Source organism: Centruroides vittatus, unplaced genomic scaffold (genome assembly GCF_030686945.1).
Source record: "Centruroides vittatus isolate TY-2023 unplaced genomic scaffold, ASM3068694v2 contig_301, whole genome shotgun sequence".
Classification (NCBI taxonomy): Eukaryota; Metazoa; Arthropoda; class Arachnida; order Scorpiones; family Buthidae; genus Centruroides; species Centruroides vittatus.
The window spans coordinates 1,363,716-1,378,569 of NW_027121927.1; the positions used below are offsets into that span (position 1 = coordinate 1,363,716).

The following is a 14,854-nucleotide window of genomic DNA, read 5'->3' on the forward strand; positions in this document are numbered from 1 at the left end:
GAAAATAAAAGAAGTGTTCGGCACGCATAAAGTGAGATTCATGTTCGATGAAACTACCGATGAGCTGCAAAGATATACTGAATGTGTTGCTGTTTCCAATATCTTGTGAATGGGTGAAACTCATGCTTTTTAAAATGTACTAACTCGATAATACAAATGCGTTAACAGTAATGCAATCATTCAGTGATTCATTTATGAAGTTGTAGCCAGGGAACATACAATACGCTTGTGATGAGCAAACAACACGCTATATGATTTCGGCTTTCCAACAACTGAATACCATGTGCATATGTATTTTGTAAAGATATCAGGAATACGTACGGAAATGACTTCATTGCCGCTCTGAAGATTCTTGTAAAATCTCCCTGTCGTTAAGTTTTGTACCAAGAAGTCACTGCGTATCACAATTCCCTGTCATAACCAGGAGAGGTATTGCGATAAAACCTGAATACTTGCAACTGACTTAGATCTGAATAAATGCATTTCATCAACACCTTTTTCTGTACTCTTTCAGAACACTTTTTCCCCTTTTCCGACCATAATTTTGCACCTTAAAATCCGTTCTCTAATGGTCACATTGTCGATAATATTCTCATATTCGTACTTTTCATTCAAAACAAATTTAATAAATCCTGTTTTTTATGTTCTTTATTGGAAATTTAGCATAGTTTGTTATTATCTTAATAATAATTGATTGAAATATGACGTCGATATTATAATCGTATATAACGCGAATAATCATTATATGTAACTTATTTAAATATTTAAGTTATTAAAAATTATTAAAAATAACTAATAATTGAATATTTATTTTAAATTTTCAGTGATTCAAAATTCGAAAATATATTAATGGCGTTTGACGATTTAAAAGATTCGCCTTTAAAGTTTAAACAGGTAATTTCTCTTAAATATTATAACCTTTACATAAATATAATTTAATTATTTAGTGTTTACAGATTTCAAAAATAACTAGTTACTTTTATGTCATACGAACAATAATAATAATAAAAAAAATGTAACAAGTTTTGTTATTCTGTTTTGTTCTTATTCAAGTTTTGTTATTATTTTTGTTAAGTTAAAATTCACACAGTTCTAACTATATTACAGAATTTTATTACAGAAATTTTATATTTTTAATTATTATAAAATAGCAAAACGCTTAATTTTGAAAATAGCAATGAATTTTATTTATTTATTTTTACAAATAAATATTAACTATCCTTTAAAGCTTTTCTATGTAGCCTCCAAAATTAACAAATTTATATGGAAACAAAGATTAAAACAAGAAAAATTAAAAAATAAAAAAATCATCAAAATTATTTAAATTTCAAGAAATACAATAAAAAGGGGGACTTTTCAGATACACTCAAACGAAAAATGGAATTAACATATAAGATGAAGATCGTAGGTTTTTCGGTGGAATACGTAAAAGAAGTCGATCATAATAAATAAAGTAAGCGAATGAAATATTTGATACGCTTAAAAACGAAGGGAAATCTAATCTAATCCTTGCTAAGATAGGATTTTGAATATTACGTGAGTTGCATAATTTATTTTAAAAAGTTTATTAAGAGCTCTAGCAATTTTTTCCAAAGAAAGGCACAGCCGTAGACCAAATGGGCAATCCGTAATTAATGCAAGACTTTAAATTAGTTTTTTAAAAAGCTCTTAATGCACTTTTATACGAAATAGTTTTACAAAATCGCCAAAATATTCCATCTAATAGCCAGATTTAACTATTTTATCGATATTATTTTTAAAAATTAAATTTACTATCGAAGATTTATTCTCAAGTCGTTGAACGACGTAACATAATAAGAGTGGCGTCAATAGAAAAAGTAGGTAGAGGATTGCGAATTAAAGCAAAACACATAGCCACGTGTTTTGTATACACTATTAAACCTGAGATTAACAGATTTAAAAAGATATTTTGGCAAAACAAGTATCAGATTGTAGGATCTTCCGATCGGAACATATCAATATTGTCGGCATAAGCTACAACGTGAAATTTAATTAAGATGGCAAAGAAGATTATTAATATATATTGAGAAAAAAGGCCACTGAGTATAGATTCTTATTAAATACCACATAAAAGACTAAAGATCCCTTGATTTACCAGATCTCTTCCATTTACTCCATTGTTTCCGGAGTAGATTTCGTGATTTTTTTAGATGAGTAGAAACCATTTATTTGAGGAGACATCAATTTTACGTGTTTTTACAAAATTCTCAATAGCTGATGTTAAAACATTATAAGTAAGATTAATACAAGCATTATGTGACATACTGGTAGATTCTAGGAACAACCAATCTAATAAGCAACTTGCAGCATCCAAATTGCTGATTTAAAAAATTATAAATGTTAATAATGAGTAAAATCTTCATTAATTCTGATCCTACTCGAGATATGACAAGTGGCATTTTTATCTCCCCTTTAACCTCAAAGTTTAATTTCGATGGGTAAAGGTCGAAGGAGGTGAGGTGATACAAGAGATACAAGAATGCCATGTGTCTTTTCTGAAGAGAGATTGGACTTAATAAAGATGTTATTTGTCCACAATTATTATCATTATTTTATGAAACTCATCACTACTTTAAAAATTAAACCTTTTGTCATTTTATAATAATTAAAAATATAAAAAGATTGTTATAACAAAAATCTCTTAACAGATGGCGCCACACACAGTTTTTTATTATTATTAATAAAAATATACTATAAAAGTTATTTTTTAAGAGCTGGAAAGGTTACGCAAGACATTGCTGGATTTTTTATATTTATTCTAAAAATAAAATATTTATATAGAACCATTAAAAGTTTGAATAATTTTTTCTATTGCAGGTAATAGCGACGGGAAGACAGTACATGAAACTATTAAGTAAAGAAAAAGCAAAAAAATATAAGATGCTACTAGATGTAGATGACGAAATGAATAAGAAAAACGAATGGATGAAAAATTCGGTTCATAAATGGTTGCAGAGTAAACAATGGAAAAAAGTCAGAAGACCGTGAAGATCGATATTAGAATTTATTGTTTTGCCAATATTGTCAAGAAGAGTTAATTCGGTCTTCCAAAGAGATTAAATATGATAGCGTTGATATACAATAATGAAGAACGTGATAATTTGCTGTAAAAAGTAATCCGCCTCACGAGATCTTGAGCATGAAGAAATGATTCTTTAAATTGCCTCGTCAAAGACGAATTTGTTGTCAAATACAATATCTGCTATTTTAGTCATTTATATAAGATATTTTTCGATTAGACTTTTGCTCGTCGCGAATATTGCTAAATTCCAAAAGAATTATATTGAAATCTTGTACGTTTCATTTACTTTCCTTTATTATTTATTTGTACGTTGCATTCTAAGGTCACGTCCACAAATTCGGTGTTCGCCGAATAGCCAACATTTCCTTTGCCAAAGTATTTGCGAAGTGTTTGTCATCTGACGAACACACACTAACACATTTATGGTTATTTGCCGAGCATCGGTTCGTTACGGGAATGGCGAATGTTCGTCCTGGATCTAAAAAATGGACAATTCTCAAAGAAAAACTTGTACTGCTTCTTTTAGAGTTAGTAGTTCATGCCTTTTAATGAGGGGAAAAGCATAAGAGAAGAGAATAGTGGATGGTATCGCTTCACCAATGCAGAAAAATCTAAACGTAGAAAAGAAAGGATTTTTTTTTAAAAAAAGAACACAAAATAGTATTGCAAAAAATAGCCAGAAAAAATAAATATTTAAACTATAAATGAAATGAAAAAAATAAAGTAAATTAAAAATATAAGACTAGATTTAGTTTTAAAAACATTAAAATAACAACAACAAAAACGAGAAAATAGACGGACATTCATTACGAGTAAACACCAACACTACTCGGTATTGGCCAAATGTTCGCTCGGTATTCGGCGAATACCAAATGCGTGGATGTGTCCTAATAAAATATTAATAACTTCATAAATATTAAGATTATGTAAAAAATTACATCGTGTATTTTAAATGTGTAATGTATAAAAGTATAATTTTCGTTACTTTTACTAATTTTCTAATTTATATCTTTTATATTAAATTAATTAAATAAAAGCTTTTAATTTATGCAAATATGTGAGCATTAAATTGAAGTGAAGACTTTAGAGAAGAATTAAATTGTACAACTATTTGATAAGTACATATAGGCATCTGTTTATTAATTTTATTTTCTTGTTCTGAAAGCGTAAGAAATTTTATCAGCCCTTGTACAGATTTCAAGCCAATGCCACTATAATTCATATCTTTAGGTGTATATAAGCTACATACAAATACCAAAAATTTTCCAAAAAGTACACTTTCGGGTTTATTTCTAATGGCTTATATTTTACAACAGTCATTGTGTAAGTCATCACTCAGATAAATTACTATGTTTTACCGTATATAAGAAGCGCCCCTATTATAGCGCAAAATAATTTTATTTAGGAAAAAGAATTTAGTATTTAGTGTATTTAAGCCATTTAGCGTCTATAAAACGCGGCCACAATTTTTTAATATTCTAATTAAGAAAAGTAAATAAGAATACAGACTTTTATTTATCAGGGATAAAAAGAGTTTAAAAGAACTTATTTACAGTAGAAAAATAGTTGCCATAAACCGTAACTGTAGCCTATTTAAAATACATTTTTCACTTATATATTCTGCCTTCGTATTTCTAAGTAAATTTCGAAAACGTACCACACAAAGTCGTTGATGAATATCCGATTTAATGGAACAACGACAAAATAGAATTTATTTAATTTTATGTGAAGTCGTCTATGTCTCAGACACAAAATGAAACTGATCATCCGACTGATCAAACTTCACTAATTAAGTTTTTGAAATTCTTAATTGACGTTCCTTATTATATTCTGATATTAGCGAGAACAATACTTACCAATAACGGTTAATTTGTTATAAGCAACTTGTTAAGGACATACAAGGCCGAAAGAAATAACGATTTGATTTTTTATAGTCAACATAACTTAGAAGAATTGTCAGTCTCAAGATAAAATCTGACTAGAAAATTTATAAAATTTAAGGAAAATATGAATACAATTTTTTATAATTATGCAGAAACACACACACACAGACTGATATATGTTATACATATTATACGAGTGTGTATATCATACATATATATATATATATGTGAGATTTTTATAATTTTGTTTTAAAAAACAGTCGAGTCCATTTAACAGAGCACTGGATAAAGGAGCAGTTCTCTTAAAAGAGCATTCTCTGAGTTTCATTTTTTCCCCGTCAATCTCATTTTTAATCTAATTTGAATTATTTTTCGATTAATACGATAAAATATTAAAAAATTAACAATTAAGTATTCTTATTCAACCCCATAAGATATCGGATATCTTTTCCTATAAGTATAAACGTCGTGTCGAGTTATTTCATTCAAAATTTCACCAATAATAATGATAATACATATATTTTTTTTTTATCTTTCTATTACTTAACACGATAATTATTTGGGTTACATAAATATTAATAAAAAGCAATTAACACCTACGCGTGCTTTATTCCGGTCACTCGGAAGCTTCCTTAATCTGTTTATCGTTTTTAGATGATTTATTTTATCTAGAATAAATTGTACAAATTCTGTTCGAAATATGTTTATAGAAACACGTGGACGGAAGTGAAATCGATACACGTGGTAAACAGTTTGAGCAACCCGAATTGTATGTTAACACTAAATAAATATTAAAAGACATCATACATTATAATTTATAAACAACGTAATTAAGAATTCCTTAATCGATAAAAGTCTAATGTTTATAATATTTAGTATAACATATTACTGTATTTATTTACTAATAAACAAAAATTTTAACTGACACAAGAAAATATTTATTCCGTTTATTTACAACAATTTATTTCGATTTGTACTTGTAGGCAAAATGATTTTGATTACCTATATAATACAGTATTTTCGAAACGTTATATATTTAACAGCAGGAAAATGGAGCAATGTGTTCAATGTATAACCATTTATTACACAAATATGATATCATCATTTTTTATGTTATAGAGTAAGAAGAAGATGAATGGAAAATTATAAAGGGAAAAAATCGATAATTACATAATACGTATTAGTTACTGAAAGACAAATAATTTATATTATACTATATGCTATTTTTTATATTAAAATTAATAAAACAAATAACGTTAGCGAGCTTAAATACTCGAGACAAAAAAATTAAATATGCCAATTTAAACATTAAAATAAGCGCTGTAAAAGGAAATTATTTTGAAAAAAACATGAATTACTATTAGTGGAAAATTTCAATTTTCTGAACTAATAAACATACTTTATAAAACAGAATGTCAATAAGTTTATACTTTTTTTACTTAATGAAAGTTTATATCATCATCTGCATAATATTAAACGTATATGAAACAAGATATCTTAAAAAGATAGATACATTTTTGACATCTGTTATTGAATAAGATGTATTAAAAAAGATCTTTTAAAGAGTACATTTGTTCTTATATCATATTTTAAAAAAAAGTTTATTTAAGGTATTACTCTTCCGTAATAATTTAATCAAATTTTCCTATTATTTAAAATGCATTTATATCTATCTTAATCTTTCGAGACGAAACATTAAACAATCGCTTACTTAAACTTTTATAATTTAATAAACATTCGAAGAAATTCCCATGTCTTTTAAGAAATTCTTTTATCATTCAATAATATTTGAACCAAATAACATTTTTCTCTTTACTAACGATTACGAATATAAATTTTAATTTAAAAATAACATTTTATGTTAGAAATTATTTAAAGAATGCAATATCTTAAATATTTATAGTTACAATAATTCAAGGAGAAGGGAATTCTGTAAAATCTTGCCGTTTCGAAATCATAAACAAGTAAGCATATAATAAGATTAAAATCAAATAATAAATTTTCAGACATCTCTAATATAATAGACTTAATGCAGCAGTTTCCAGTGTTTTAATTAATTGTACATAGCTCAAATCTAGTGATTATTTGGTATATTTTACTTTTTTAACTCTATCGAAAGTAGAAAACTACTTGTGTTTGCTTTTTGATCTCTAATAAAATTCCAAAAAGCAAAGACTAAACTTTACTTGTTACATATTTAAATATAATATATAAGAAAACATTTGCCTTGGTAATTTAAATTATCAACATAAAACATATTTAACACTAATTAACCACTTAAAAAAGATCTGTTAAGAAAATAGTCTCTGACGGGGTCGAGAGTAGAACCGCGCCGAGTTTATCCTTGACGCTACTGATAGAAGTAATTAGTACAGAATCAACATCTCCCTGCATTTGTCGGAGTCCGTGTTTACACTTAGCCATTCATAGAACAATGGATAAATTAGAAATCGAAGAAGACAAAAAGTCTCCTTTGTTGCAATGGGAATCGATACTTTTGAAAAATTGGAAATGGATATCTCTAGCGTGTATTATAATTGCAGGGGTCACAATTCTCGTTATTCTGGTATTAGCCATATATTTCTGTGTGTTAATTTTTACACCGAAGGAACCGAGGGGCATTTTCCTGCCGAAAACCATCATTCCACACCACTACCGATTGGAAATTCAACCGCATTTGGGACCCGACAATTTTAAGTTCAATGGAAGTGTAAATATCTATTTTGCTTGCGTAGAAAGTACAGACACGGTTATCTTTCATTCGAAGGGATTATCTCTAAGTTTGGACCGGATTAAAATTCGAAGCGAAGCTGGAAACGATTTGAAAATATTAAGAATGGATTACGACGATGAAATCGACTTTGTAATTTTGACTTTATTAGAAAACTTATCCTTAGGAGGTTATAGTTTGTTTATAGAATTCGAGGGAGTGTTACAAGAAGAACTACATGGATTTTATTATTATTCCTACGAAGATAATGACGATAACATCACAGAATAGTAGGTGTTTTATTTTATTTTACATTATTTACTTTTAACAAGTCTACAATTACTTTTTTAATGGTAAATCTAAGTGGATAGATTTAAATAATAACTTTAATATGAATTAAGGAAAAATTTCTCAGAGATATTAAATCCTATACGAAGCTGTAATATGACGCACTTTAATACCAGTATAGAGAAAATGGAAATATAATGTTTAAAATAATTAAAATACGAATAAATCTGATAATTGAATTTGATGTATTAATATTCTACATTTTGAATGTTTTTATTACGAAACAAATACCTTCTTTGAAAAATTTAAAAAATCCGAACTCTGATAATAAATAACTGATGTAAATTCAGCTAAAAATATATCTGGAAATGTCCAGACTTAAGTAAATTCTTGTTAGTTTGGCGATATTTTATTGTGCATGGCGATATTTTATTGTGCATGGCGATATTTTATTGTGCATGGCGAGCACAAAGGAATAATAAAATGACGTAACAATAAAAACATGGAATCTGGTTAACACAGTAGGAGATTTCTATGAAATAACTGGACAAAAAGAAAAGTGCTTCTGATTTTTTGTCCAGTTATTTCATAAAAATCTCCTACTGTGTTAACCAGATTCCATGTTTTTATTGTTACGTCATTTTATTATTCCTTTGTGCTCGTCATACGCTAGAGACGTCAGCAAGTCAGTTTATTTAGTGCGGTTTTGATTATTTGTTTATTCTGAATAGTGAATATTAAAATAATATAATATTTTCGATTATTTTCAATCAAGTATTTTTAGTATAGATGAACTGCATAAACCAAAAAAAAAAAAAAAGAAAAAAAGCAAAGATAACATCATTTAATAACTTTAAAGGTTTACAGTATTTAATTGACATTATTTTCTACAAAAGGTAGTGAAAAAGTATTTTTTATGAGTTTACAAAACATTAGAAAACTAGTTGCGTGTGCACGGCGTTGCTCGGATTTTTCGGGGTTTGGGAATTGGTGTTGGGTTGGGAAAGGATAATAAACAGAATGGTCTTAAGTAAAATTCGCGTTTATTCATCTAAGTATTTATAATAATAAAACAGAAAAACACAGCAAAAGAAATTGATCGAGCTGAAGTTAACAGAAAATCAGCATTATGGTGTTTGGGGTAGGACTTCTCAGTATTTTTTCTAGGGTGTAAAAAATATTCATGCCAAACTTGGTGAGGATACGTTGAACGACACAGAACCGTTTGCTTATTTGAATCTGATAAAGGGCTACATAAAGCATACCATAACTGAAATCGGCTTTTGTAAATAAATACCAACTTTATCTACCGTCTTTTAACTTTGACCTTTGTTCATTGTTATGCCGAATGCCAACATGATAAAAAATTGAAGACATTTAATTCTAAAGGGAACATTGCTATTGTATGCAGTTCGTTATTCAAGGTAGTCAAGGAAACGTGTGAATGGTTCCTCGCTGTATATCAGTCGGGATTTCGACGCTAATTGTGTTGTTAAACATTTCTCATATAACTAAGCTTGTTTCATTAACCATCTTTTTTACTGTCACGGTTTCTGATGACCTTAAATATCTTCGATCTTTAATGTTAAGTTATGTGGTGGAAGTTCACTCATCTCAACCATGTGCAGAAATTCTATTAGGTATCTCGAAAATATGTTTTAGGTATTCTCGAGTAGTTAAGTTTTTCTGTGCAGAATGGTCCGAAAAACCTCTTGAGAACGAATAGAATAAAACTTTAATTTTACATTATGGAAACAGTCACTAAAATCAAAGTTGTTTCTACTACAGGCTTTTTCGTATGTAAAATGTAAAGCCATACAACTTTGGCATTATATGAGAGTGGTCCAAGATCGAATAAGTTGGTTAAAAACAAACTAATTGTAATGTAATTATTATGTAAAATATAAGATAAATAGTTTACTTTAAAGTAAAATTATGAATTACACGAGGAGAATAATTCGAAAAAATAAAAAGCATGCAGAAGGTTAAGTTGTTTATAATGGTCAAAATAATGATCAACAATATTTAACGTCAACATTGTTATAAACCCCTATGAAATAATAAAATTAATTTTCTTTAAATTAAATTTAATTTAATTTAATTTAACTTTCTTTAATTACAAAATATAATGCAAAATGTTAAAAATTAGCAAAACAAGTAGGAAAACGGTGAAAAACACTACGTCGCCAGTCAACACTAAGTCGCCAGTCTACACCAGTGATTCTTAACAGGGGGCCGCGGCCCCCTGGGGGTCCGTAAGACGTTTGCCGGGGGGCAGCCAAATTATGCAAAATTTCCTTCAGAATATAATAAAAAGAAAATTGATGTATAACCGAATATCGCATTGAAAAGTGAAATAAGAAAGATAAAGTTTTCCTATTTAGTTTTTTTTTATTTATTTTATTATTTCTTCTTACATACAACTTTGTTAGTACAGAAGAAATAAATGCAAATATGCTACTTACACCGCAGTATTTACTTCTTTTATTCCAAAGCGATTCTAAGAAACTATCAATGCTTGGAATTTCAAAAATAATTATGAAAAATAGTAGGCTTAGTAGGCTTTGAAAATTTAAATATTTTTGCAAAAGATATGCAAAATCTTTACGACAAGTTGTGGGTGTTTTAGTTTTAGTTTTAGCATCAACTTTGGATCGATTTATCGACATGTTTCTTATTTTATTTTTTGTTAAAAATTAATGAGTTTTCGTGCTTAATTGTAAAGTTTGAATGTTATTTAAATAGATAATGAAATAATAAAGTTATGATTTACATTTATTATATAAAAAATAAAGCAATAATAAAAAATCAATTTATTATAGATAATTTAACAAATATAAATTATTATTAAAAAAATGGGAGTCACAAAAAATTATGAAATATTTGGTGAGCCGCGAGTATAAGAAGGTTAAGAACCACTGGTCTACACTACATACATGCCGGGAGTTCTCGTTTGACATGTTTGTGATTGTGGTGAAGACTTAATATTGTATTTTTGTCATTCCGCTACGCCTGAACCATTGCATCTTTTTCAAATTTCTCTTCAGTATTATCATCTGCGGGATAAGAGCGTTAATTTGATACTTGAACCGTACTTTTAGTCCCAGATGATTACTCAAACTAAGTTGAACAAACTGAAATTCTCTTTCAATTAATATATAAGCAGTTAAAAACTAACTTAAGTAAATTAAATTTAGAGAATAGCTAGCATACATATTACAATAATAATAGGTCGGATACCATTCGGGGAATTTTATATTATTACAGGAAAAATTATACTGAAGTAGAAATAAGCCACGCGCCGTGTCGGTTTGGGTTTCATGAAACGATTATTGCATATGGTGGTTTAATTTATTATTGATATTGTAGAGTAATAAAGTTTAAAAAAATTATATTATGGATCCCAAAGATCTGTTTAAAGTTGTGTAGGTGTCATTTTACGATATATGCACTATACATATATAATATATACAGTTTATTTATACATTAAAAAATTTTTCGAGATTTTTTTAATTTAAACTTTAAGTTGCGATTTTAAAAAGTTGTAAAAAATGGTATTTCTGCTTTTTTTATTATAAATAGCAGGTACTGTACATTCTATGTTATGTAGTAAATAAATCATAACGGATTACTTACGATTTTGAATAATAATATAATTTTTTTTTGGTTTTGACTCGTAAAGAATTATTTCAGATCTTAAGAACTGCGGTAAAATCAACTTTTTACATGCAGAAATTCAACTTATTTTGAGAGAATGCATTATTTAAAGATTAAATGTACTCACCTTATTGTGAAAAAACATTTGGATAAGTTTTTGGATTTTGTTCTGACCTTCCAAAAAAATAGAGATTTTTTCAGGTTTTGTCTGTAAGTTCGATATCAATTTAAAATAATTTAAAAAATATGCAAAAGACACAGCTAAATTTTATGTTAAGCTCTATGAATGATTTCCAATGTCAGTTACTTTCTTCAGAATTTTCATCCATAGAACGAGTGTAATTAAAAATTTTATTCTTCCCAATGGCCGGCTGGCACAAAAATACTGAAGAATTCAGAAACATAGAGTATAAATATTTTAAGAGCATTGTAAAAAATGCCCAAGGAAAAATGAAGATTTATTTCATTTGTTCTTTATTTCTTCTGATCTTTTTATTTCAGGCCCTCGAAACACTCCATTGTAAAATACATCTTTGATCTCATTGAAGTTTTAAAACTTTTTAAATGTCCTGACATGCGTTTTGTTGAAGATACCAATTCGGGGAGTGAACTAGAAAATTATTAAACATTTATTTTTATTGGATTGTGATAATACTATGAATCAACTATACTTATGCACTAAAGAGTAAAGTATTTATTGAACGTCATCAATCTATGAGAATCAAAATGATAGCGTATTTAACACTTTTCAGACTAGAGATAAGCCGTTGCCTATGCGTATGCAGACCGGAGGTTTTGTCTATTCTCAAAAATTTATAAAAAAAAAAGCCATAATATTTATGTCATGATATTTCAAGATTTGTTACTTTGTGCTTCTGTTACATGTAACAATTAAGTACTAATAAATTCAATTATTTGTTGACGAATAAATATACTTTCTTCCCTAACATCTTAAAAATATTCACTGAAATAATTTCAATATATTTTTAAATTGGGATGTTAATGAAGAAAACTCGTATGAAAAACTTAAAAATTATCATTGCTATATTTTCACACAATAAGTTTAGAACATATTTTTCTAATAATGAGTGTGATAGCAAAATTAATAATTTATAAAATTTTCCTTGAATTTTGAAACTCACAATTAGAAAAAATTTCTACAGCAACAGTAGTTCAATTATATTCTAAAAAAGCTATATAATACTTAACAAAATTCTATTAACTAAAACAAAATAATGAAAGTGTTGGCAATATGAAATATAAGTTCTATAACTATTGTTAAAAAGTCGTACCTAGTATAACAAAGCGATACAAATTGAGAAAAATATGCGAGTTTTCAAAAAATAAATAAATAAAACGTTATCGAAAGGGTGAACAGAACATTCGTTTAATATTGGAGAAAAATCTCGGTGTTATAAAGACGTTATTGTTCTGATAATGTATAGTTACAAAAAGTTAAAGCTATTCTTCAAATCGGTTTTAACAAATTACGTAAAGAGATTTTATCGCAGTGATAAATTTGCGAATTATTTCGACAGATTGACGAGCAGTTATTCCATATCAATTTCCAGAAAAATCTAATGAAACTGTTTAAATTTTAATATTTTACAAAATGTTTATAGTTTGTCGTTTGTTTATAACATCTCTTTTAATTTTATCAAATAAGAAGATAAAGTCAAATTTTGGAAAAATATTTCAGTAAGATTTTTATAAAAATGTTTCAAATATTTTTAAACGAACGTTTTGTGTTGTCGTTATTATTATTATTATTATTATTTTCAGTGCAGCATTAACTCAGTTTGAAGCACTCCACGCTCGAGAAGCCTTTCCTTGTTTCGACGAACCCTCATTGAAAGCTACGTTCGACGTAACGATAGTCAGATGGTGGAACATGACTGCCCTCTCTAATATGCCTATTCTTAGATCGGAAATGAGGTATTTAGTATATTTGTTGTGTCTGTTTACTTATTTAAAATTAATATAAACATTGCTAGTTTTATTATACATATAATATTATTATTATGAAAATATTATTAAACATTAGATTAATAGTAAATAAAATAATTCCTATTAGTTATTAGCTTTATTCATTTATTAGCTAATAAACACCCTCAAGTATGACAAACTAACTTCACTAAAATTTCAGTTTCTTAAATTTCAAATTAAATTAATAAAATAATTAGTACGTTATTTCATTTAATTCGATTTAATCTTTAAAATTTGATATTGCTAAAAGTTTATTGTATTGCAGACAGCGGTTAAAATAATTATATACAGTGATTGCTAGTTCACAAGTTAAATATAAAAAGAAATATTATTTTATAAATGAAGAAAAATGTAAACTTATATAAGTGTAATTTATATTATATTGTATTTTTTAAATGTTCTCATCGCTTATCACTAAGGACAATCAAAAACATTATAAGCATTAAAACCATTTTTGGTTAATAACATGTAAAAGGTCTCATAAAACATTATTTGCTGATATGTAGATCTTTAGAACACATTTCAAGAGTTGGATCAAGCATTAAACAGAAATTTGAAAATAGGAAAGCATCATAAAGCAATAAAGCATTTAAAACATTCAACAGCATATTTATAGGTCAAAAAACATTCTAAAAGCATTTCTAAAGCATTCTAAAGTTTTTTGTGTTTCGTACTGAGCCCAGTACAAAATTCATGAACTAAAACTTTTTTCTGCCAATGTATGGACTATTTAAAGTATATTGAAATAGCCTAAGAGCTACTGGATAGCAAAAAGTTTTCTGTGTCTAAAATTACTGCTTACATGACCAGCAACCGTCTAGCTATCTCGTTTTAGAAAACCATGTAGCAGTTAAACCTAAATCATTGTTGCCCAGTAAGCTGATTGTCTTCGCCTACACAACTGGCAATATTTTCCGAAAAATTAGTTCCAGCAAGCGTGAAGTCGCTTGCTGTAAAACGTTTATAAAAAACTGAGAGAAACTCTGTATTCGTGATTTTACTTTTAACATAATTTTTCTGCCTGAAATATTTAATATGACAGACGAAAACTTAAATATTCATCATGTTCGGCTAGCTTTTATCGGACCAGCAGAGACGAAAGATTGACTAACATACTTTATTATACCTTTTAATTAATGTTTAATTAAAAAAGTATCATTTTTTAAGTATTTAGAAAATTTGTTTATTCTTGCTAAGAAAAAGCATTTTAATTAAAGCATAATTAGCAAGTCACAAAAGCGTTCTTTAACACACTAAAAGCATTTTGTGTGATACAGTTGATAATGA

The 14,854-nt window shown here is 27.6% G+C and overlaps 2 protein-coding genes across 3 annotated transcripts in view; both read left to right on the forward strand.

Annotated features, from left to right (window-relative positions):
- LOC136972739 (endoplasmic reticulum aminopeptidase 1-like) overlaps window positions 1–4,097 on the forward strand; it is a 59,636-nt gene extending 55,539 nt beyond the window's left edge. The window contains exons 19-20 of the mRNA XM_067267354.1: window positions 825–894; window positions 2,839–4,097. Of these exons, the coding sequence (XP_067123455.1) occupies window positions 825–894; window positions 2,839–3,009 (241 nt within the window). The 3' untranslated portion in view covers window positions 3,010–4,097. The remainder of the gene's footprint in view (window positions 1–824; window positions 895–2,838) is intronic.
- Window positions 4,098–7,233: 3,136 nt separating this feature from the next.
- The window catches only part of LOC136972740 (aminopeptidase Ey-like), a 108,714-nt gene continuing 101,093 nt past the window's right edge, over window positions 7,234–14,854 (forward strand). The window contains exons 1-2 of one of the 2 annotated variants that reach the window (XR_010880382.1): window positions 7,234–7,926; window positions 13,364–13,516. Coding sequence is in view for 1 of the 2 variants with exons in the window: in XM_067267356.1 (XP_067123457.1) it covers window positions 7,361–7,926; window positions 13,364–13,516 (719 nt within the window). In the remaining variant the exon portion in view is untranslated. The remainder of the gene's footprint in view (window positions 7,927–13,363; window positions 13,517–14,854) is intronic. The other variant, XM_067267356.1, reaches the window with a different exon arrangement.